The sequence below is a fragment of the Amaranthus tricolor genome, chromosome 4, assembly GCF_026212465.1.
Source record: "Amaranthus tricolor cultivar Red isolate AtriRed21 chromosome 4, ASM2621246v1, whole genome shotgun sequence".
Classification (NCBI taxonomy): domain Eukaryota; kingdom Viridiplantae; phylum Streptophyta; class Magnoliopsida; order Caryophyllales; family Amaranthaceae; genus Amaranthus; species Amaranthus tricolor.
Window position 1 is genome coordinate 32060475 of NC_080050.1, and position 21713 is coordinate 32082187.

Here is a 21713-nt window from a genome sequence, read left to right on the forward strand (position 1 = left end):
TATCCGGTCGAGTGAAAGTTAGATACTGCAATGCCCCAGCCAAACTACGATATAGAGTAGGATCATCATAAGGAGAACCAGCAGTAGCACAAAGTTTTCAGGAAGTTGTAACAGGAGTAGGAGCAGTTTTGCATTGAGACATACTCGCTTTCTTAAGAATCTTAGTAGCATACTTTTGCTGAGAAAGAAATAGACCTACAGAATTTCGAAAAACAACGATGCCCAAAAAATAAGTGAGAGGACCTAAGTCCTTCATAGCAAATTCAGAACTCAATTGAGTCATAATGGATTGACGAAATGTTTCAGATGAGACAGTAAGAATAATGTCGTCCACATATAATAATAAATATGCAATGTCAGACCCATGGCAGTAAATAAAAAGAGAAGAATAAAAAATGTTATTAACAAAACCAATATTAGTTACAAAATCAGCAAATCGTTGATACCATGCCCTAGGGGCCTGCTTAAGACCATAGAGAGATTTGTGAAGGAGACAAACATAATCGGGATGAGTGGGATCGTGAAAACCCAAAGGCTGATGCATGTATACAGTTTCAGTCAAGTTACCATGAAGAAAAGCATTTTTTACATCCAATTGATGAATAGACCAAGACTTAGCCAAAGCAAGACTCAAAACAATGCGAATGGTAGCAGGTTTGACGACTGGGCTAAAAGTCTCATCACAGTCAATGCCTTCCCTTTGAGACTTACCATCACCAACAAGACGCGCTTAATAGCGCTCAAAAGAACTATCAGACTTAGTTTTGACCCGGAATATCCATAAGAACGAATCACATTAGCATTAGGGGGCCGAGGAACAAGATCCCAAGTATTATTCTCAATCCAAGCATCAAATTCCTCTTGCATGGCCTGCTTCCAGTTCGATTCACGGAGGGCATGGATGGGATTTTTGGGAAGAGGGGAAAAAGAGACAAAGAGGGCATGAAAAGTGTATTTGGGATTGGATTTGAAAATGCCATTTTTACTTCTTGTTGTGATTCCATGTGGAGTGGGAGGTGGGGTGATTTGGGTTGAAGAGGAGGAAATTGGGCCAGGCCCAGAATATGCGGATGGGGAAGAATTTTTGAAAAAGTTGAGCGAAAAAAAAATTGAATTCAATAACCGAAAAACCAAACTATTTCAAAAACTGAGCGTGAAACTCCCAGACCTAAGGTTTGGGGCTGTTCGCAGTTAGTAACTGCGAACAGGTCAAAAAAGATAAAATAGCTGTTCGCAGTTACTAACTGCGAACAGAAGAAAAAAAAATTTTTTTTTTAGGTCAAATAGCTGTTCGCAGTTACTAACTGCTAACAACTATTTTGTCTTTTTGCTTCGCAGTTAGTATACTAACTGCGAACAGCTATTTTGTCTTTTTTGACCTGTTCGCAGTTACTAACTGCGAACAGCCCCAAACCTTAGGTCTGGGAGTTTCACGCTCAGTTTTTGAAATAGTTTGGTTTTTCGGTTATTAAATTTTTATTTTTTTTTTCCGCTCAACTTTTTCAAAAATTCGATGGGGAAGGGGGGTAGTTTGTAGGAGTGGTATATGGGCTGTTTGAAACAAGCCTAGAAGGAGACGGGGGGCTGTTTGTGGGGGGAGTATGTGGGCTGTTTGGAACAAGGAGGGGCTGTTTTGGTTGGGAGTGAATGGGTTAGAATGGACGGCGGGCCCAAACTCATTGGAAATTGGGCTGGACTGATTTTGAATAAGAATGTAGGTATGAGGAGAGTCTAGAAAATCGTAGTCTTGACTAGAGTATGTAGGGGAGTGAGAAAAAGGGAAATTGTTTTCATGAAAAATGACATGACGATAAACAATAATTTTCTGAGCGAGATCATAGCACTTGTAACCCCGATGCGATGAAGGATAGCCCAAAAATACGCACGGAGACGATCTAGATTGTAATTTATGAATTTTTGTGGAGGAAATAAGAGGAAAACATAAACACCAAAAAACTAGAAGATGTGTATATGAAGGTGATTTATTGTAAAGTAAATGAGTTGGGGTAAGGTTACCAAGTAACTTAGAGGGAAGAATATTAAGAAGATATGTAGCGGTATTTAAGGCGTGAGGCCAAAAATATGGGGGAAGAGAAGCATGACACAATAAAGTACGGACCATATTATTGACGGAACAAATTTTTCTTTCGGATTTGCCATTTTGGGAAGATGTATAAGGACAAGAAAAACGAAGATGAATACCCCGATTATTGCAAAAATCGTGAAATAATTTGTTGTCAAATTCACCCCATAATCACATTGAAAAGATTTGATTTTGAGTACGAATTGGGTATGAACAAAAGCATAGAAATTCACAAATATATCATACACTTGAGATTTGCAAAATAAAGGAAAAGTCCACAAAAAATTACTGAATGATCAAGAAAAAGAACATCATACACTGTGGTGGTTGCCGCGGCTTGACCGGCCACCACGGTGGTTGGGGGTATCCCGGGGTTCAAAATTTTTAGAATTTTCAATTGAGAAAGGTTTGGGAGTAGTAAGGAGAACCAAATCATGAGATGAAGAACTATCTTTGTTGTGAGAATGTTTTTCCAATTCTAACATGGATCGAAGAGTGTCAAAGAAAGGAACGGGAGACATGTGTTGAACCAAGGATCGAAAAGTATGGTAGTCGGTAGTCAAACCATGGAGAACTTGAAGAGCCAACTGATTGTCGGAAATAGAAGTGCTAAGATTATTAAGAGAAGTAGCAATATTCTCAAGTTCATTACAATAAGCCTTCACATTTGGGAAATTAGCAAGGGAAATATCATTGAATTGAGACTCGAGGTGAAGAATATGAAAAGTTCTATTGTTTTGAAAATTGTTCTCAATGCGAATCCAAGCATCAAAAGCACTATCATCGGGACGGACAATCGATTTAAGAAGAGAAGGACTAATAGTACCAATCCACGTGCGGACAATATCATCAAGACGTTGCTATACGGAGTCCTCAGAAATCAATGCTTTAGTAGAGTCATCGGAAAGAATATGACTATCCACAAGATTAGCCTGACAATGAAACTTAAAGAGAGTCACCCAAGTATTGAAATTCGTTCCTTCTTCATCAAGTTGAATGGGCACACACATTTTAATGTTAGTGACTAAAGTAGCGGGGTGAATTTTTATAGAGGCCATGAGAAAAGAAAGAATAAGAGAGAGGGTGGCTGCCGGCCAAAAGAAAGAGCAAGGCGGAAGAGAGGGAAGAAAAAACTAGGCTAATGATGCCATACTAAAAAATGATTTCTTACCTTTCATTAATGATTTGAAAGAATAAATACAAGAAGCAATATTGTTATTTAGGAAACTAAATAATCTATATAATAATTACTAATAATAAGAAGATATGCAAGATATGCAAGACATACAAAATATTTATTCTAATAGATTTCTGATATTATGTTAAGAAATCAATTCAACCAGAAATTCAAATTCAATAAATTTAATTTAAAAATATATTACATGCTCTATCACTTACATGTGGACAACATTAACATAAGTTTTACAAAATGATGTTACATTGTAAAACAATTGAAAAAAGACATTATGATTATAAAGAGCTAACCGATGGTGATGACTCGCACAGCGAGATCTCTAATTATAGTCATCCAATGGAAATGATAAAACTCTCTTTAGCTTGTTGAATTTTGGGAAATAAGTAAAATCAATTATTATGTGAAAGTCTGAATTTAGAAGTTTAGTCTGTCGAAAATAGAAATGCTTGCATTATTATTGTGGTTTTTAACTAAATAATAATAATATAATCATTTGCTGATTGTTGCCATTCGGTTAGATTCGTCTTGCTGCTGCTTCGTGGCAGAAACTTTAGCTCCACATGTCGCTATATTTACTACGCCAATTCCCAATCAGGATATGGCAATGGACGAGGCCGTCTCTAGGTATAGAAATATTCATTCGAGTTATTGGGTGATTTTAAATTATGTATCTTTGATTAGGTATTTTTAATCGGTTTAAAACTGAATCCTATTTCATATTGGTTTTTATATAATTGTAAGTCCACTTTTAAAGTCTGATTGAATTGAATTCAATTACAAAGTCAAGTTAATATCAGATCGTCGTGTCTATTTTACATACCATAGCTCGACAATGACTCGACTTTAAGTAATATTTCTTCAATTGTTGCTCCATACTTTAGTTCTCCCTTTAGATGAACATATAAAGGATAACTCGACTTTAAGTAATATAGTACTTATGACACTTGAACATTTTTATTTTATTTAGATGAAAAGGAGGAGTGATTTAAGCTAGAGCGCATGCGAAAAAAATAATGGTCAATAATTTAAATTTAAAATTACTAAAATTGTACAAATTTAAGCCAAAGTTTTTATATAAATACTACCAATTAAAAAATGTCATGCAAAGTTGAACGTTCAAATTGGGAAAATTGATTTTTTTTGTTTTTAAGTAAAAGGTAGACTTTAATATTAATTAGAGTAATCAGCAAAAACAGAGTCCGAAAAGATATACGTCAAACCAAACATTATAACAATCGCTAGCAACTGCCTATTGAGTTAAGACGATGGGCTATACGATTACATTCGCGAATACAAAAAGAAAAGGAAATCGACTCAAGACTACTATCCAAATGCCAGGCCAAGTACGATCTCTGGTTGAACTTCATCGCATGATGAGAAGAACACGATTCCAAACTTGATGGTTCAACTGAAGATTTCCCGATGAAATCGAGCTATGCAATTCGAGAAGTAATGTTCCATGCTATAGTGAAAATTGGTTGAGCCGAATATATGCCTGCTTCCAAAGCAATTTTCGGGAAGCATGAATAAATAAAATGCCTACTTCCTACGCTTATACCTGCATGCAAAGATCAGAAAAAATAAGAACACAATAAATTGCAAAAGCATCCGAATCTCGACAGGGATTAGGATAGACCAAAGGAGTTACAGAAATTGTTGTATTAGACGGTCTCACTGAGAGACGCACCTTATACATAGTTTAAATAGCTCATCTAATACATATTATGTGAATATAAACTCTTTTGAGGCCATCTCACCGAGAGACGGTCTCTTCAGTATAACTCGAGGAGTTAACTTGTTTCAAAGAAATTTATATTTTTTTCATCGAGTTCACCTTCTGCTTGCATTTAGAACTAGATGAGACACGAAGACAAAATCCTCATCGGGATCAAATGGTTCAACCACTTCAATGTGAACGAGAACTTACCCTAGCCACTCGAATTATTCACTGCAACGCCTAATCAATGCGCTTTGGCAAATCCCTATGTTCTATATATAATTTTTTAAATTAAACACAAAGAAAGTCGCAGAATTACACCTAAGCTTGTCTCATTTATTTCACCACTGCAAGTAGCCATAGCGACATCAGTTACACATTAGCGGAAAATCTCAAAAAAAATATTTACACCTGAAATTTCGATGATTCCCATTTATCCTCGTCCGAGTACCAGAAAGCTTCGTTTACATCAGTTAGTTTTCACTTATTTCATTTTTTTAATAAATAGCTTGGCGGGGTATTGTGGGGACTAGGGAGAGGCGAGACGGGCAACGATCATGAACTTGCATCGCAAATGCAATACCAACGCTGAAAATAAGCAACTATTTTTCGCGGGACATTGATAGTACAGTCGTACCTTGATTTGCTCTTAAATGAATTCTTGGACTTTCCATGTTTCTGAACATTCTTTTTCAACCGTCTCTCACTCATGTCAGTCTGGAATAGCTCTCGCATCTCTTCTGTTCTTGATGGAGGTTGTGCTGCCTTCTTTCCCATCTTTTTCGGTTTTTTACCAGCATCTTGTGCTTTTTTCCCGGCCTTGATAGCTTTCGCTCTTCGATAAGCTACATCAACAAGTGGTATTCCGCTTTCGTCTTTTTGACCCTTTCTATTGCCCTGTCATCAAACATATCTTTGATTCAAAATATTTCCAAGATCATCATAGATCATTAGCTAAAACTATCCACGCAAATTCAACAAGGGAAGGTTAAAAGTTATTTATAATTAAATTAAGAATTTTGCGACTAACTCACCTCTTCAGATTCATCGGAATCGTTTCCCTCTTCCAACATCTCCCTCTCTGCTTCGAGCTTTCTGCGTTTCTTCCGAGGTAAGTTTTTCTGTTTACAGGCAAGCAGCAACAAAATGATTCAATAAGGCACTTGTATAACTTTATAGAAAACACCAATTGACGCAATTATGAAAGAGAACAATACCTCACGCTCTCGTTTCCTCTTTTCCTTCAATTTCAGGTCTTCTGCTTGTTTAGCACTGACGACAACATTACCAGAATTTCCATCCTTTTCCAAGGATGCCTGTGGAATGTACACAATTAACGCAGGTCAAGTATCAACTAACTTTTAATCTAAATAGCTTCCAACAATAGCAGATAAAAAAGAAGAAAATACTGTTTAAAACTTAAAACTACACTCAAGCCAGATAATTGCAAAGAAAGGAAATCAGCTTATTTCGTTTATTTTCAGTCAAAAATCATTTCTACGTTAAAATTCAGTATGGCTGGATCATATACCACCAGTGAAATTTCAATGAAACCCACACGGCCACTCCTATTTCCTTGACACTTGTTTAAGTAAGATGACAAAATGCAAGTATCATTCAGAATTTCAGATGTCAAACATTGAATCATTAGTAATCGGATAAATCATCGTAATAGCTCCCATCAGCAAATAAATTAAAAAATTCTCCAAAGATAGTACCTTCATCTTCATCTCGTTTGCTATTAATTTCTTTTGCTTCTCTGTTATGAACCATGTCCTCTTAGGTCGCGAAAAAATTTCATCTTTGTGCTCGATCATATTTTCTGCCTAAAATAAGAAACACACATGCTCATGTCAATAACTTAGAATGTTTGAATCCAGAATACCAAAGAAATATAAACTCATTACAATTATGGCACAAGAATAAGGGAAATCAGAAACAACATGCTTTGAAAGCTATGTGCATAATAGAAATTGTTCTGATGTTTGAAGAATTCATAAAGATGAAAAGATCAAACTTTCACAGTGATATGGAGTATTAATTAAAGACAAACTCCCATTGATAAACTAAAAAACCCAAATTGCATACATCTTCACATCAAAGGGGTGTGACAGAGCAGGACTAGTATCACCATACAGAAAGAAAAAAGGGCATACACAACACCTTTGCTGCTTCCATCTCAGCTTTTCTCAAAAGCATCTCCTCTTTCTCTTCTTGAAGAATAGTAGCAACCTGATCTTCCATCTGCTCAATAGTATGCATCCATTTGTTAATCGTCTGTTCAGCAACAATTCTGTTTTTCAACTGCGAACCAGCTTTTTTAGCAATAGCTTTTAATAGAGAACGATCATTATCAGTGACAAATGTGACAGCCGATCCTTCCCGACCAGCTCTTGCAGTACGGCCTACTCGATGCACATAAGTATTAAGATCACGAGGACATGAAAAATTAATGACTGTTTGAATCCCAGTTATATCAAGTCCCCGAGCAGCAACATCTGTCGCAATTAAAAAATCCACTTCCTGTTTTCTGAAATGTTCAAGAGAATCAAGACGTTGTGCTTGTGTAAGCAAGGAATGAATCTCCGCTGCTTTAAGGCCCACTAATCCAAATAAGATTTTCAACCTATGAGCAGCCAACTTTGTTCCGCTAAAGATAATAACTTTGGATGTGAATGTTTTTGAACATAATGCAAGGAGCACTGCCTCCTGATTCGCCTCACGCATTCTCCGTATTCTCACAACTTCCTCTACTAAACCTTTTGGCCGTACAGCAGATGGATCAGCTTGTAAACGCACTGGTTTATTCAAAGAGAGTTTGACAAGGTCATTAACTTCTTCAGTCATTGTGGCAGAAAACAGCAATGTCTGCCTCATTTTGGAACTCATACGAACAAGTTCTTGGATCTCAGCATTAAAACCAAGCTCCAAAAGTCGATCAGCCTCATCAAGAATCAAAACAGCAAGATCATCTAAATCTACAGACATTGAATTACGTAAATGGTCTATCATACGCCCGGGGGTTGCCACAACAACATCTGGCAACGATCTTAACGCAACCTCTTGCACCTGAGTTCATTCATGATGCCATAATCAGTTTGAGAATGAAAGATATAGTCAAGAAGAAGATCAATACAAACTCTCCCAAAATCTGAAACACCTAAAGCAGTGACAAAATTTTGACGTCCTAAACAGAGGCCTATATGCACATGCAATGGAAGCAGGCTTACACAGTATGCACAGACAGGCAGATTGAGCTAAGACAAATATGATACCCCTAGGCTCTATAAGACTATGGGAAAATTGGTTGGAAGGAAACATTTTTCTAAAATATTGTTTCTTTATTTTCCGTTGTTTGGTTTGACAAGGGAATCATAATGGAAAACTTGGATGGAAAAGAGTTTACCATCACTTTGCAAACATTTTCCTCCACAATTTATAATGAAATCAATTCTCCTCCACCACTTATAAATTCTCTCCCCAACACCTCAAGAGTTTCATCAACCCAAACAAATGAAAATTAAAAACACTTTTCATTTTTCCATTGAAAAATAGATATTTTTCACCAAACCAAACACCACCTAAAACCATAATCAAATCAATCCAACCACAGAGAGTGAACTCAGCACAGAAAAAATGACATGGAAAGCAACTTTGCAATAAAGAATAACAATGAAGTAAAAAAAACCAATAAGACAATGCCATAACCTTAGTTGATAGCCCACCAACAATCAGACAGCATTTTATGTCAGTAAACTGAGCGAGTTTTTCTATCATACTGTGTACCCTGAAAAACACGAGACAGCAAGTGTACTTTTGTGAGAAATACGAAAATATGATACAGTTTTAGACTAAGTTTGGGAACATACACGTAATCATATTGCTCATGGTGATAACACCTAATCAAACCATACCCATAAAGGCGTGCAGCCAAGGTTCCTCGGCTCAAGATGCAAAGCAAGATACGACAATAAAAAACACGACAAGTCCATTATTTGGTACCTTGCAAAATAGCAATGTGGGTCTTTACTAACGAACAAGAGTTGAAACTCTTAGTCAATTATTCCAAGATCTTCCATAATTGAGTACAAATGAACTTTTTAGCCTTTGGCACATCACAAAATATTTTCGGAGGTTCCTTATTTTGGAGACAAAGTCGTTCACTCGTTCTTATAAAATTTTACAATACATTATTCCGGGCGTAATCCATCAAGAAATCAATGGGGCAACCCATAATTTAATCAATTATAAAGCACCAACGACAATAAAAGTTTGAAGCTTGGACTATAAAATACGATTACTCCAAATGGAATATATTCCAAACGGAAAATACTTTGTATTAAATTTGGCGATTTTTCCAAAAATAAAAGATCATGAATGAATGAACAATTGCAAAACCAAGTCCGCACAAATTTTTTTTCTAACTCTTAAGATCATTTACAAACCTCTGCTTCAACGACCCAAGCATAACTTAGTGAAGAGGCAATAAACTGGCTATAGGCTGCCTCTGACTATAACAAAACAATGCTAATGACTCATTTATGCTGAAAACATATGGACAAAGTATAATGCTATTAGAAATACTGACTATGATTTTCAATTCATATCTTTCATAGGAAAGATTTTCAACAAGAATGTATACCAGTAGCCACAAGATACAAATAAGTGCAAATGTCTGCAAACAAACATGAAACACAATTTAGAGAGCCAATAGTGATACTTACTGGACCGCTAACTCCCTTGTTGGAGTAAGAATAAGAACCCTAATTGCTGGTACACGTTTAGGACGGTATAACAACCTCTCCAGCGTTGGTAAGGAGAAAGCTGCAGTCTACAAAAACCAAACGGAAACATATCAAAATCTCATTATTTCCAAATACATCCTAACATTCCTAGAAATAAAACTAAAAATATGCACACAACTGCAGCTCCAACAAAGCCAATTACAAACAAATCTAATCAGCTAACTATAAAGACCATTGACATTGTACCTTTCCTGAACCGGTAATAGCACTCGCACATATATCACGTCCCGCCATTGCTAATGGTATACAGGCAGCCTACAAAACATCCCTACCAATTACAGGTTTTCAAGTTCGTAATTGAAATAAATACCCAAAAATATCCTCAAATAAAAAAAACCTGGATTGCTGTAGGCTTAGAGTACCCTAAAGCTTCACAAGCTCGAATCAACGGCCTCGAAAGATTAAGCTCAAAAAACGATTTGGCATGAAATTCAACACCTTCTACAGATGCAAAGAAAGGCTTTTTACTATCAGCAACATCATTTTCATCATCATCTCCTTCTTCGGCCTTACTATTCTCCTGAAAAACAAATCAACCCATCAACCAACATAGGGGCATGAGCGATTAAAGGGGTGTTTGGTTTGTCAGGAAACATTTTACTTAGAAAACAAAACCCATTTTCCAATAGAAAATGCAAATGATGATAAAATGTCTTCGTTTCATCAACTACTCTTGTGGGAGACCGTCTCTCAAAGAAACGACCTCAAAACAAGAAGTCCACGTTCTTATTTTCTCTTTAATTTGTATTAATTGTATTAATTGGGCTAATTAGCCCACATATCTTATGCGTCTCTCGGAGAAACAGTCTTTCACAACAATTTTTGTTGTTTGATTTGATGGGAAACTGTTGCAATTTGTTTGGTTGTTACTTGTTAGTATCAAAAAGTGATAATGAAAGTGAGTTTAGCATTAACTTTATTAAATTGTGCTATGTCAATTCCCATGGCAACGAAGGTCATATCATCAAACAAGTTTTTCCCATAATTATTCACTCCCACATAATAACATCTTCTCAGGTGGCAATAGCTCCATATTAATTTATCAAAATTAATGAATATAATTTGTTAAGAGATAAAAGTGCTCCAAAAAATGTGTACAAATTGATACATATGTATACATAAAAAACCTTTCCACCCAGATTTTCCATTGCAATTTACTCACCAAACCGAACAAGAAAAACAAGATATACAATATTCCAGGAACAAAAAATTAATCCCCCCTACATTAAAAAAAAACCCTAAATGCCAGAAAAATATAAAAATTGAACTTAATTTTAATTGAATTAAAATTAAAGACAATAAGGAAAATACAAACTTGTGTAGGTTCAGGATCAGAGACTTCAGATTCAGAATCAGAATCAATAGGGTTAGTTAGAGGAACAGCAGTTTTCTGACGAAGCTTCTGGATTTTGTAATCAACGGAAGTGGTATTGCGGCGGGAATGTTCTTCGGCGGCGGCTTCAGAATAAGCGGCGAAATCCCAAGCTGCGACAGTTTTCTGGTCGTCATGGGGTTCTGGGTCGTATTCTTCGTCGCTTGGAGCTTCGAATACGAAATTAGAAACCATTGTTGATTTGCAGCTGCAGCTTCAGAAGAGACAGTGTTGAACGAAATAGAAGAAAACCAAAGGACGGTTTTCTAGCCTCCCAAGGGTTTTACAGAAGAGGGAAAAAAATTAATTTAACCAGGAAAAAATTTCCGTGAATAATGTAATATTTTATTAACCTCCCAAGGGTTTTACAGAAGAGGGAAAAAAATTAATTTAACGTGGAAAAAATTTCCGTCAAAAATGTAATATTTTATTAATTTTTTATAATAATATAATTATTTATTAATCATGAATAATACTCTTTCCTATTAATCATAAGTGTTTCACTTTCTTATTTGGTCAAGTCATCCTAAATGTTTCATTTTTAATTGTGGGTATGTTACCTTTACTAATTTACCCCTACTAAACTTAGCTTTTTAACACCTTTACACTTACTAACCTCACTTTACTTTTATAAAAATTTAAAAACACTATATTTTTCTCTTTTTTAACGTGGTCCCATTTGATCACCTAAAAATGGTAAAAAGTCAAATGGGACACATTGGGTGAATAGGAGGGAGTACCAACTTAGGGAGTATTTTTTTAAAATGATACCAATTTTACTTTATTAATTCACCAATTTTTTTTGTCTTATAATTACCTATAATTTAATTTTTAACATATTAGGAATTTTCTAAGAAAAAAAACCTTTAAGTTGATATTATTTATGATTAATCAAAAATTTATATTATTATAGGAAAATAAATAAAAAATTATATTATTCCTGATAATTTTTTCTTTAATATTCAAGTTTCAACCTAGAAAATTAATGAATCACATATTTGATTGATAAGGATTAATTTTATAATTTTGTGAAAATGTTTATCTTTCTTTTTATAATAAGATAAAAAATTAAATTTTCGTCATGTAGGATTAATTTTCCCTCTAATTTGTAATTGAAAAATTGAGATGTGCGGATTGTGTTTAAAGAAAACAATATATATGCTAACATGTCAGATAATGTTATAACCAATTGTTTGATATATCATGTAAAGTTTTTTATATGAATTATTTATGTTGATTCTTGATGGATCTAGGGTTTTATAGTTTTGATTTTGCAATACAATGAATTATACTAAATTCATTTTTTATATGAAAATCTTAGATGGTATTTGCAATTAATGATAAATCAAAAAATACTCGTTTGTTATCATAAGGGTCAAGTTGCGTGCATTTGGCTCTTTTAAATCATGTCTAAGCTAAAGCACTTAACGAAGTGTTTGATTGTTGGTATTAAGAGGACCAAAATATTGGCGAATACCACATATAATCAAGAAAAGAACGATGGCAATCAAAATAAATTGTAATTTTAATTTTCATAACTGTATTGATTACAATAATTCTCGTAGTAATGATACCTCACCTTCAAACATGTGTTTTTTTTCATTATTTTTAATCATCACTTAATATCGCCTACCTCTACCCAACTCGTAATGAATATAAACAAATTTTATTGAGAAAAAAAGATAAAAAATAGAAAAAAAATGATTATAAACCATACTCTAAAAAACATGATCTTAGACCTTATGAAGTAGTATTCATGGCTGAATCACATTATGTTTTTATTAACACTGATTATTTCAACTAAATGAACCGCTAATAATATCAGAATAATGAAATATTATTGACGAAACCAGAGATTCGATCAAATTACAAAACAAACACTTTACCAAAAACCTTGTGAGCAAATAAAGCATCATGAAAATATGCAATTAATAACAATATAATCACCCACAAGGCCACAATACATAAATTTTATATCCAAACTTAATTATAGGCATCAGTAACCATCAGTATACAAATATTACACAAACTAAAATAAACCAGCCCTTCCTGACTGAACATTATTAACATTACAAATATGTGATCCTTTTAATCTAAATTCTTAATTAAATTAGGCTAGTTGTCGATATAATATGTTTAGGAGGATTAGTAAGCACATGAACAACTTCCCTCATGTTAGGCCTATTAGAGCTCTTATCCTCAACACACAGCATAGCAATCTTAAACATGTTGATCACACTACAAAGCGAGTAACCGTGTAACCTCGAGTCGAGAATGGCCAAGACGGTAGCTGCATCGGATGGCTCGGAGATCTCAGATTCGATCTTTCGTACCCATCTAACTATGTCTACTCCATCACCGAATTCTCCTACTGGTTTTTGACCTGTTATTAGCTCGAGTAGCACTACTCCGAAGCTGTACACATCGCTCTTCTCATCTATTTTTAGTGTATAGGCATATTCTGTTCATAAGCAGGAGAAGGTAATATTAGCTTTAAAGAGTAAAAATTGACAAATATTTTTAAGATTCCCATATTGTTCCATATCAAAATCTTATATCATTTCTCTATGAAAACTATGTATCATTTGAAGTAATGTATAAGGCTACTAATCTTTGGAGCATTGTGTAGTTGAGTATATTGCACATGCTCATAACCTTCAATGGTATCGTGTATAAACAAAAGGTAAAATATCTTATGACAATGCAACACAAGAAAATAAATACTTATTTATCCTATTGAATTTGCTAATATATATATATATATATATATATATATATATATATATATATATATAAGATTATAATCACTTACTTCGACTTGTGAGACCGTTCTTAACCCTAGGCAATGTATTGCTTAGATCCTAGAGCTAGAAAGGGCCTTAATATTTAATAATTTTAGTTAATGAAGTAGACGCTTTAAATAATTGTATTTTATGTTTAGTTCTTATCCATCAAAAAGTGTAGATGACACTCCTAAGCTACATATATACAGTGTATTTCTATTATTTTGCCAAATATCAGTTACAGTTCAAAATTAATTTTCTATAAAGAAAGCCCATAAAATATCAAGAACAACACCGTAAGGACCGGAAAATATCAGAAGATCATAAGTGCAATGAAGAAAGGAGACTTACCAGGAGCTATGTAGCCATAAGAGCCAGCAATAGAGGACATACACTCCGAACCATTAGCATCCCAAAAGAACTTAGCAAGCCCAAAATCAGCAACATGAGCTTCATAATCAGAGTCCAAAAGTATATTATTACTCTTAACATCCCTATGAATAATCTTTGGGTTACAATCATGGTGCATATAACACAACCCTTTTGCTGCCTCTATTGCAATCTTATACCTCATCTCCCATTGCAAATATGCTCCTTTTGGTCCATGAAGTTTCTCCCCTAAGCTTCCATTCGCCATAAACTCGTACACCAACAAGTTTGTATCCTTGTTTGATACGTAACCCAACAATTTTACAATGTATCGATGTCGAATCTTTCCTAAAGTGGCTATCTCGGCTGAGAATCCAAGGTCATTTTTTGATGACCCACGATTCATTAGCCGTTTTATAGCCACATCTGTACCATTAGGGATCATCCCTCGGTACACAATCCCTGCCCCGCCTTTACCAATCACATTCTCCTCTTTAAGACACTCAATTATATCCTCCGCCTTAAATTCAACACGTTGAAAACGCTCGATTTTCCACGCTTTGGAACTCTCTTGACACTTTTTCTTGTGAATGATTGAGGTCACTAATGCTAGGAGGACTAATGTGATTAGTCCAATTGTTAAGATTATCAACTTGGATGAGCTAATTTGATGCTTTGATGGTGTTTTATACACCTGGCAAGGTTGTCTATTACCCAAGCACAAGTTCGGGTTTCCAACATACCACGATGTAATGAAAGCGTCGAAATGGCCACCGGTAGGAACTTTTCCAAACAAGTTATTGTAGGAAAGATCAAGTTGAGTGAGACTACTTATGGAAGCAATATCTTCGGGAATGTAACCAGTAAGAGAATTTCTTGACAAGTTTAGAACCGCAAGATCTTCAAGTTCAGAAATCAACGTAGGAATTTCTCCGCCCAGATTATTCCGGCTGAAATCAACTTGGATTAAGGACTTGCACCGGCCAATTTCCGATGGAATTTTACCTTCAAAATTATTGGCGCTAAGATTCAAATTCTGCAATTGACTTAGCCCAAACAATTCCGCTGGAATTTCACCGGTTAATCGGTTATTGAACAATGATAACGTGCTCAAGCTTCTCAAATTCCCGATGGCCGGCGGAATTTTTCCGGTGAATAAATTGTTCGATAAAACTAGCTCGCTTATTTGTACGCCCGAAATCTCCGCAGGAATTGAGCCGGAGAATAAATTATCATTGAGTTCAACGGTTGTTAATTTCGGCAAGTTCAATATTCCAGCCGGAAATTCACCGGAAAATTGATTTTTTGAAATTCGAAGCCGAGTCAATGACTGACAATCGCCGATTTCTTCCGGAAATTCACCAATCAAAGCATTATCAAACAGAATCAGAAGGTCCAATTTTCCGCCATTACAGAGGCTCTTAGGAACATTTCCGGTGATCCGATTATCAGAAATATCGACTGTAATCAACTTTCCATTTGAACCTAAATTTTGCGGAAGTTCAAGAGTGAAATTGTTGCCCCAAAGTTGTAATTTCTCAAGATTAGGCAAATCTCCAATACCAGAAGGAATTTTTCCATAGAATTTGTTGTGGAATAGACTCAAAAGAGTGAGATTCTTGAGGAGAGAAAAACTCTCAGGTATTTCTCCCGTGAGGAAATTAGTAGACAAATCTAACGACATTAAGCTCCCCATTGATGAAAGCTCAGAAGGTAACTCGCCAGAAAGTTGATTTCTCTGCAAGAACAGAGTATGAGCTTTTTTCAAATTCCCGAATGATTTAGGAATTTCACCGGAGAGATTACAACTCGCCATATCCAAAAGCTGTAACGATGTCAGTGAACCGAATTCCGGTGGAATTCCACCGGTAAATGAGTTGTAATAACCTAAATAAAGCTTAGTTAAATTCTTCAGTTTATTCAAAGTCGCCGGAATTTCGCCAGTAAGTGAATTACCGTTCAAAGCAAGATATTTAAGAGAAGAAATCTCAGAATAACTAGCCGGAATTACTCCGGAGAAAAAATTCCCGCCTAGATGAAGATACGATAACCGCTTCAATTGAGAAATCTCCATTGGAAGAGCTCCACTGAAGTTGTTATTATAGACGTCCAAATATTCCAGCTCCGACATATTGGCGAAAATCTCGCCGGGAAATTGACCGGAGATATTGTTATTTGAGATGTTGAGGTATTTAAGAGAGGTTAGGGATGAGATTTCGACGGGTAACTTTCCGGCAAGACTATTCCAGGTGAGAGTAAGATTTTCTAGCTTGGTAAGTAAGCCAATTTCTGAGGGTATTTTTCCGAAAAGTGGGGTCATGGAAATATTGAGCGAAACGACACGAGAATCAGCGTTACATGAAACGCCAGAGAAGTTACAGTAAGGTTTATCAGAGGTCCAATCATGGAGGCCATGGCCGCCATTAATGGGGTTTAACAAGGAATTTTTTACTTTAAGAAGAATTTCATGGTCATTAGAAGCAATTTCTGCATTAATTTGATAAGAAAGTACAGAAAATAGAAGAAAAAAATTAAGATTAATTATGAAAGTGGCAACAATCTTAAATGACATTGTTGGTTTTAGTTTTTTGTTTTTATTAAAAAAAAATTATTGTAATGTTCAAATTTATGGTGATGGGTTTTTGATTTAGAATTAAGATATGGAAGGATAGATTCCGATGTATGTGAAGATAGAAGGTGAGTGATGGGGTTTAACTTGCTTTTATAAGAATGAAAGGGCTTGAGAATCAAAATTGAATGAATAAAGAAATGCTAGTGAAAGGAGGAGTGCAAAGAGAATACGAGTACTATACGAGAGTATATTAATCACAAAATAAGTTTTAGGAGTATATTACCCAAAAAAGCTATGTCTTAAAGACGGCGATTAACAATAGATTTTTAAATTTTAGTTAACTATAGCATGTGTAAGTTACATGAGCTCCTCTAGTCTATAACAAAAAAAAAAAAATACTGAGTAGTTTTTGACAAAAAATTAATAAAATAATATTTGATAAATTTTTTTAGGTAGTTTGACAATTTTTTCTAATATGTTAATGAAAAAAGAATTCGATAGGAGTCAGAAATAGCAAAGGATTTGAGTAAACTATACTCTCGCTTTTGCTATGATTTTGGAACTTTGAGCGACTTAGATCCTTTGAAGCTTTTAATTTTTCTCTTGTTTTTCTCATACTCTTTGACTACACCGAGCATTGGAATATTAGAGTATCTAATAATATGATGATAATACAAAGAATGAGATTTCTCATTGGTGGTGGATGTATCATGTTCTGACTTTTTCCTTTGCGCAAGAAAGTTTTTTGTTAGTAACTATATAGAATATCTTTTGTTTATTAAAAACTACATAGAAAAAGTAATATTTGTTAAAGACTACCAATGATTTGTTAGGTAAATTAAAGTAATTTAAACATGCTACATCAAATGAAAATTTGGGTTTCTATCGTAAATCGGTACTCTTTAACAAAAAAAAATAACTTCTTCTTGGTGTTGTTTGACAAAAAAATATTTTAGGTTGTTTTTGCCTAAAATTCTATTTTTTTGTAGATAGTTTCATTACAATTTATTATTATTATTATTATTATTATTATTATTATTATTATTTACCAAAGAGTATATAATCAACAAGTTACCATGAGATGATGAGATAAGTCCATATAATTAACTTATTTTTTAATTGATCACTTTAAATTTATAAGTGATCACTCTAAGACAAAAAAAATTATTCACTTTAAAACTATAAATGATCACTTTAAGATTACAAATAATCATTTTAAGACAGTAAGTATACATTGGATCAGCTCAATAAAACTGCCCTTACCCTAAAAGTATTTCATTTGAGAAGTTGTGTATTAATCAATAGCTAATAAAGTATTTTTAATTCTTTTTTCTTTTAAGATTTGATTCTTGCACTTGGATAATAGTGGTGGGTCTTTATTCTCTAATTCTTTACAAGTAGTAGTGTAGTACCAATGTACCATTTGACATTCGGATTTGGACCAATCATCTCATTTTGAATCAAAATAATTCATCTTCATGGCCTAATTTGTTGGATTTGAAGTATGAAGATGCTCCATTTATTAGTTTGAGTATTCCATAACAACCTTGACGAATTTATTTGAATCAAAAGAACCAAAGTCAATTATTCTTGAGTGGTAATGATTTTATTTTCCTAATATTCTCTAACTTGCAAAAGTTAAGTACAATACTAATTAAAGGGTAATTAGCTATTTTGGCTTGATGTTAGTGCTTAAATGAATTATTAGTGATTTTTTTTTATTTTGTTGGTTATGATTTGAATAATATATAATATATTTTTTGTAATTTTTTATTTAATATATGTATAGATATTGAAATTTAAAGTTTTAAAACCGTGCAAAAAGCAAATGTAATCAATAAAATGAACCGGAGTAACTAGTAATATTCATTAGTTTGTAACTTTGTATATATGTGGAGGTTAAACACTTAAGTATTTCCCATTTTATGTTACTTTTAATAAGATTTACTCTCATGCGTATTCATGCCAATCAAATTTGCAATATATTCATATAAAATGTTTGCTTATACTTCTCTGTTTAACAACTATTTTAATTTTAAGATCGTGAAAATACTTCATATAACTTTTGATATAATAAATTAAAAAAAATAGATATAGATTTATGTCATAATTCTAAAGGGACATATGGGTGATAGTGGCTAGATGCTCCTAGCATTTTGCATCAAAATCGATCCAAAAATGAGTGGAAAATCAACTCGTAACATTAAGTGTCTTGTCTCTCAAGGAACTTTCTATATAGTTATTATTTATGGAGGAGAAACATGCTTCATATTATGATTATGCCGTTGGAACCAAAAGATGAATAATTTCAACTTTCAAGCTATGAGGTCGAACTTGTTATCAAGAGGAAATCACATCCCTAAATGTCTACAAAGTAGGGAACCATATTACTACTTGCCTCATGGCCTTTCTCATACAAATATCTTGACCTAATGACGTTACTTTATTTATTTCTTCTATCTTGGTTTCATAATCTTAATTACATCTAATAATATTTTACTTAAAGCTAATTATAATTCAAGCCTTATATTTTTACAAATACACTCTATAAAAATTTTAAAAAATATATATTAAAATTCTACACATTGAGACGAATCTAATATGATATCAAATAAATACCATTTAAATATGCATTACATAAGCCCATAAAGCTCTTATATTGATGTGTGTGTAGTGTAGTGTACAAATATGAAAGAATAGAGGAGCATGATATGGCTATATTAAATAAAAATAGAGAATAATAGAGAATAAGTGTCACGTATATTATCTATCTCTAACACTATAATATGAAATTAATTAAATTTACATTAAGATGAATCAAATAAAATAAAATCTGATTATATTATAATTTATGGAATAAAATAAAATAAAAATTAAAAGTGATCAATACATAATGTTAAAAAAATACAAGACAATAATACCATAATGGTAAATTTAAAGGAGTTATAAATTTAAAATCTAAAAGCTAATAATATCACATATATATGATAGATGCATGAAAATGATAACTATGCATGATAAACTTGTTTCTAAATAGAAGTTACTACTTAATCCAATTGTTTGGATCTTAGATGGACAAAAATGGTATGAGATTTAAAATGAAACCGTCTAACAATTGAAATGAGTACATATGATTTATTTATTTTTTAAAATTTTTTTATGATTATAAGTAATCATTTTGACGTTTATAATAATAATCTGATCATTTTACTTTAAAATAAAAGTAATTATTCAAAGACTGTAAACGATACATTTAATCTCATAAAATCGTGTCATTTGAGACTCGTGCGCAAAAATGGAGATCGATGCGTATCCAACTATCCTTTGCATTAGGTAAATGTCAAAAATGGCAGAAATGGGTGGGGCTTTGGGTCCGGATGCAAAGATTGTTTCTGTTTTATCTATAACAAAACTGTTGTATTCGGCTCTGTCTAAAAGTCATCTCTTTCTTTGTTTTCTTTCTAATAGTACCAATCAAGTTGCTCTACTTCGGGTCTATACTCGCACTAATTAGGCGTTACTCATCAGTTTGTCCTGTTGAAATGTAAATATTTCGTAAATTTATACTTCGTATGAAAGTTTTTAATATAAAAAATCTAATAGGATAAAGGAAATTGTTCATTTTCCCATATAACTCAATTTTAGAGTACTAACTCTGAGAAACAAATGAAATAATCATTAGTGATTTTCTTTTTTGTCTAGCAATAGCATTAAGGACTAGAAAATTCTAATTAATTACTGTAATTTGTAAATCATCATAAAAGACAAATAAAAATACTAATAAAATAAGCAAAACACAAAAGAATAAATTACAATTTTTAAAATGTCCTCTATTAAATTCCTCTACGTGAGTGTGATTTGCCAAATTGACAAATAACGGTTATTAAACCTAAAGTTACTCATTAAGGACACCTCAATGAACAAAGAACTTTCACGCAAAACAAGAGTTTTCGGGTTATCTCTTGTGCGTGCTGAGAATAAATTTTACCCTACATTTATCATGACAGTGGATAATCTTTACTTATACTCCTACATGTGAAAATTATAAAAATACAATACTAAATTCATTTGATATTTGAAAATTATAAATTAAGAGATAAATCTAAAAAAATTTCATAGTCTCACTTTGACAATAAATTTCTTAAGAGAAAGAAATTTAAGACAAAATTAACTAATAAATAGAGTAAGTAAAAATACAAGTTTTGCATGTAATTAAAATATAAGAAAACATTATACTTCTATTACTTTATGAGAGTTGTACTTTTGGTTAATCTTGAAAAGATATAGGTATTATGCACCGTACCCTCCATAATGAAATAAAATAATGAAAATTAAATCTTGTTTCTACAATGGTTTGTTACTTTTCTTTGAAATTGTGATAAAAAAATATTTTGATATATAAAATTGGACATAATATAGACCGCTAATTTAGTATTGTCTTTTAAATTTAAGTCTTATATAGATTTAGTGTAATGTAAATAATGTCTATTACAAATTCACATATCAAATGTCATTTATTAAACTACATTCTTCACTTTAAACTGTACTCACTTAAAATCTCAGATTATCAAACTCATACTTTCTAAATCTAATTTATACTCCCTAAATCTACAATTAGTACATAATATTTTAATGGGCACTAAATTTATAACGGATTGATTTACTAGTTTTTTGATATCAAAAGCATTATATTTTTAATACTAGATTTTGTCTGCTTTTACGGTCCGTTTGGTTGATGGTAATGAAGTAATGGGAATGAAATGTTGTAATGGCAATAGTAACGAAGGAATGGATATATGAGAATTGGTAATGAAGAT

At 33.2% G+C, this 21713-nt stretch overlaps 3 protein-coding genes across 3 annotated transcripts; all 3 read right to left on the bottom strand.

The window, feature by feature from the left end:
• Positions 1-2394: 2394 nt before the first annotated feature.
• Positions 2395-3093, bottom strand: LOC130810960 (uncharacterized). Its single transcript, XM_057677079.1, has 2 exons — positions 3043-3093; positions 2395-2943 (listed from the first exon to the last, which is right to left on the bottom strand). The coding sequence occupies exons 1-2, from the start codon at positions 3091-3093 to the stop codon at positions 2395-2397; spliced, it is 600 nt and encodes a 199-aa protein (XP_057533062.1).
• A 1280-nt stretch (positions 3094-4373) lies between these two features.
• Positions 4374-11501, bottom strand: LOC130810521 (DEAD-box ATP-dependent RNA helicase 28). The gene is made up of 11 exons (XM_057676619.1): positions 11116-11501; positions 10138-10320; positions 9987-10055; positions 9720-9826; positions 8704-8782; positions 7159-8064; positions 6714-6821; positions 6213-6311; positions 6030-6116; positions 5633-5892; positions 4374-4836 (listed from the first exon to the last, which is right to left on the bottom strand). The coding sequence occupies exons 1-11, from the start codon at positions 11365-11367 to the stop codon at positions 4818-4820; spliced, it is 2169 nt and encodes a 722-aa protein (XP_057532602.1). The 5' UTR covers positions 11368-11501; the 3' UTR covers positions 4374-4817.
• A 1614-nt stretch (positions 11502-13115) lies between these two features.
• LOC130809825 (receptor protein kinase CLAVATA1) lies at positions 13116-17110 on the bottom strand. The gene is made up of 2 exons (XM_057675655.1): positions 14307-17110; positions 13116-13633 (listed from the first exon to the last, which is right to left on the bottom strand). The coding sequence occupies exons 1-2, from the start codon at positions 16894-16896 to the stop codon at positions 13278-13280; spliced, it is 2946 nt and encodes a 981-aa protein (XP_057531638.1). The 5' UTR covers positions 16897-17110; the 3' UTR covers positions 13116-13277.
• Positions 17111-21713: the final 4603 nt, after the last annotated feature.

Bases quoted from the DNA above. Each gene is read 5' to 3' on its own strand.
- LOC130809825 (XM_057675655.1), bottom strand. From the start codon at position 16,896: ATGTCATTTAAGATTGTTGCCACTTTCATAATTAATCTTAATTTTTTT. The intron at 13,634-14,306 runs GTAAGTCTCCTT...GCTTATGAACAG, and splicing joins TTATGGCTACATAGCTCCTG to AATATGCCTATACACTAAAA.
- LOC130810521 (XM_057676619.1), bottom strand. From the start codon at position 11,367: ATGGTTTCTAATTTCGTATTCGAAGCTCCAAGCGACGAAGAATACGAC. The intron at 8,783-9,719 runs GTAAGTATCACT...CGTGTTTTTCAG, and splicing joins ACAAGGGAGTTAGCGGTCCA to GGTACACAGTATGATAGAAA. The intron at 6,822-7,158 runs GTGTTGTGTATG...TTCTTATTTTAG, and splicing joins CTGAGATGGAAGCAGCAAAG to GCAGAAAATATGATCGAGCA.
- LOC130810960 (XM_057677079.1), bottom strand. From the start codon at position 3,093: ATGTGTGTGCCCATTCAACTTGATGAAGAAGGAACGAATTTCAATACT. The intron at 2,944-3,042 runs GTGACTCTCTTT...GACTCCGTATAG, and splicing joins GAACGAATTTCAATACTTGG to CAACGTCTTGATGATATTGT.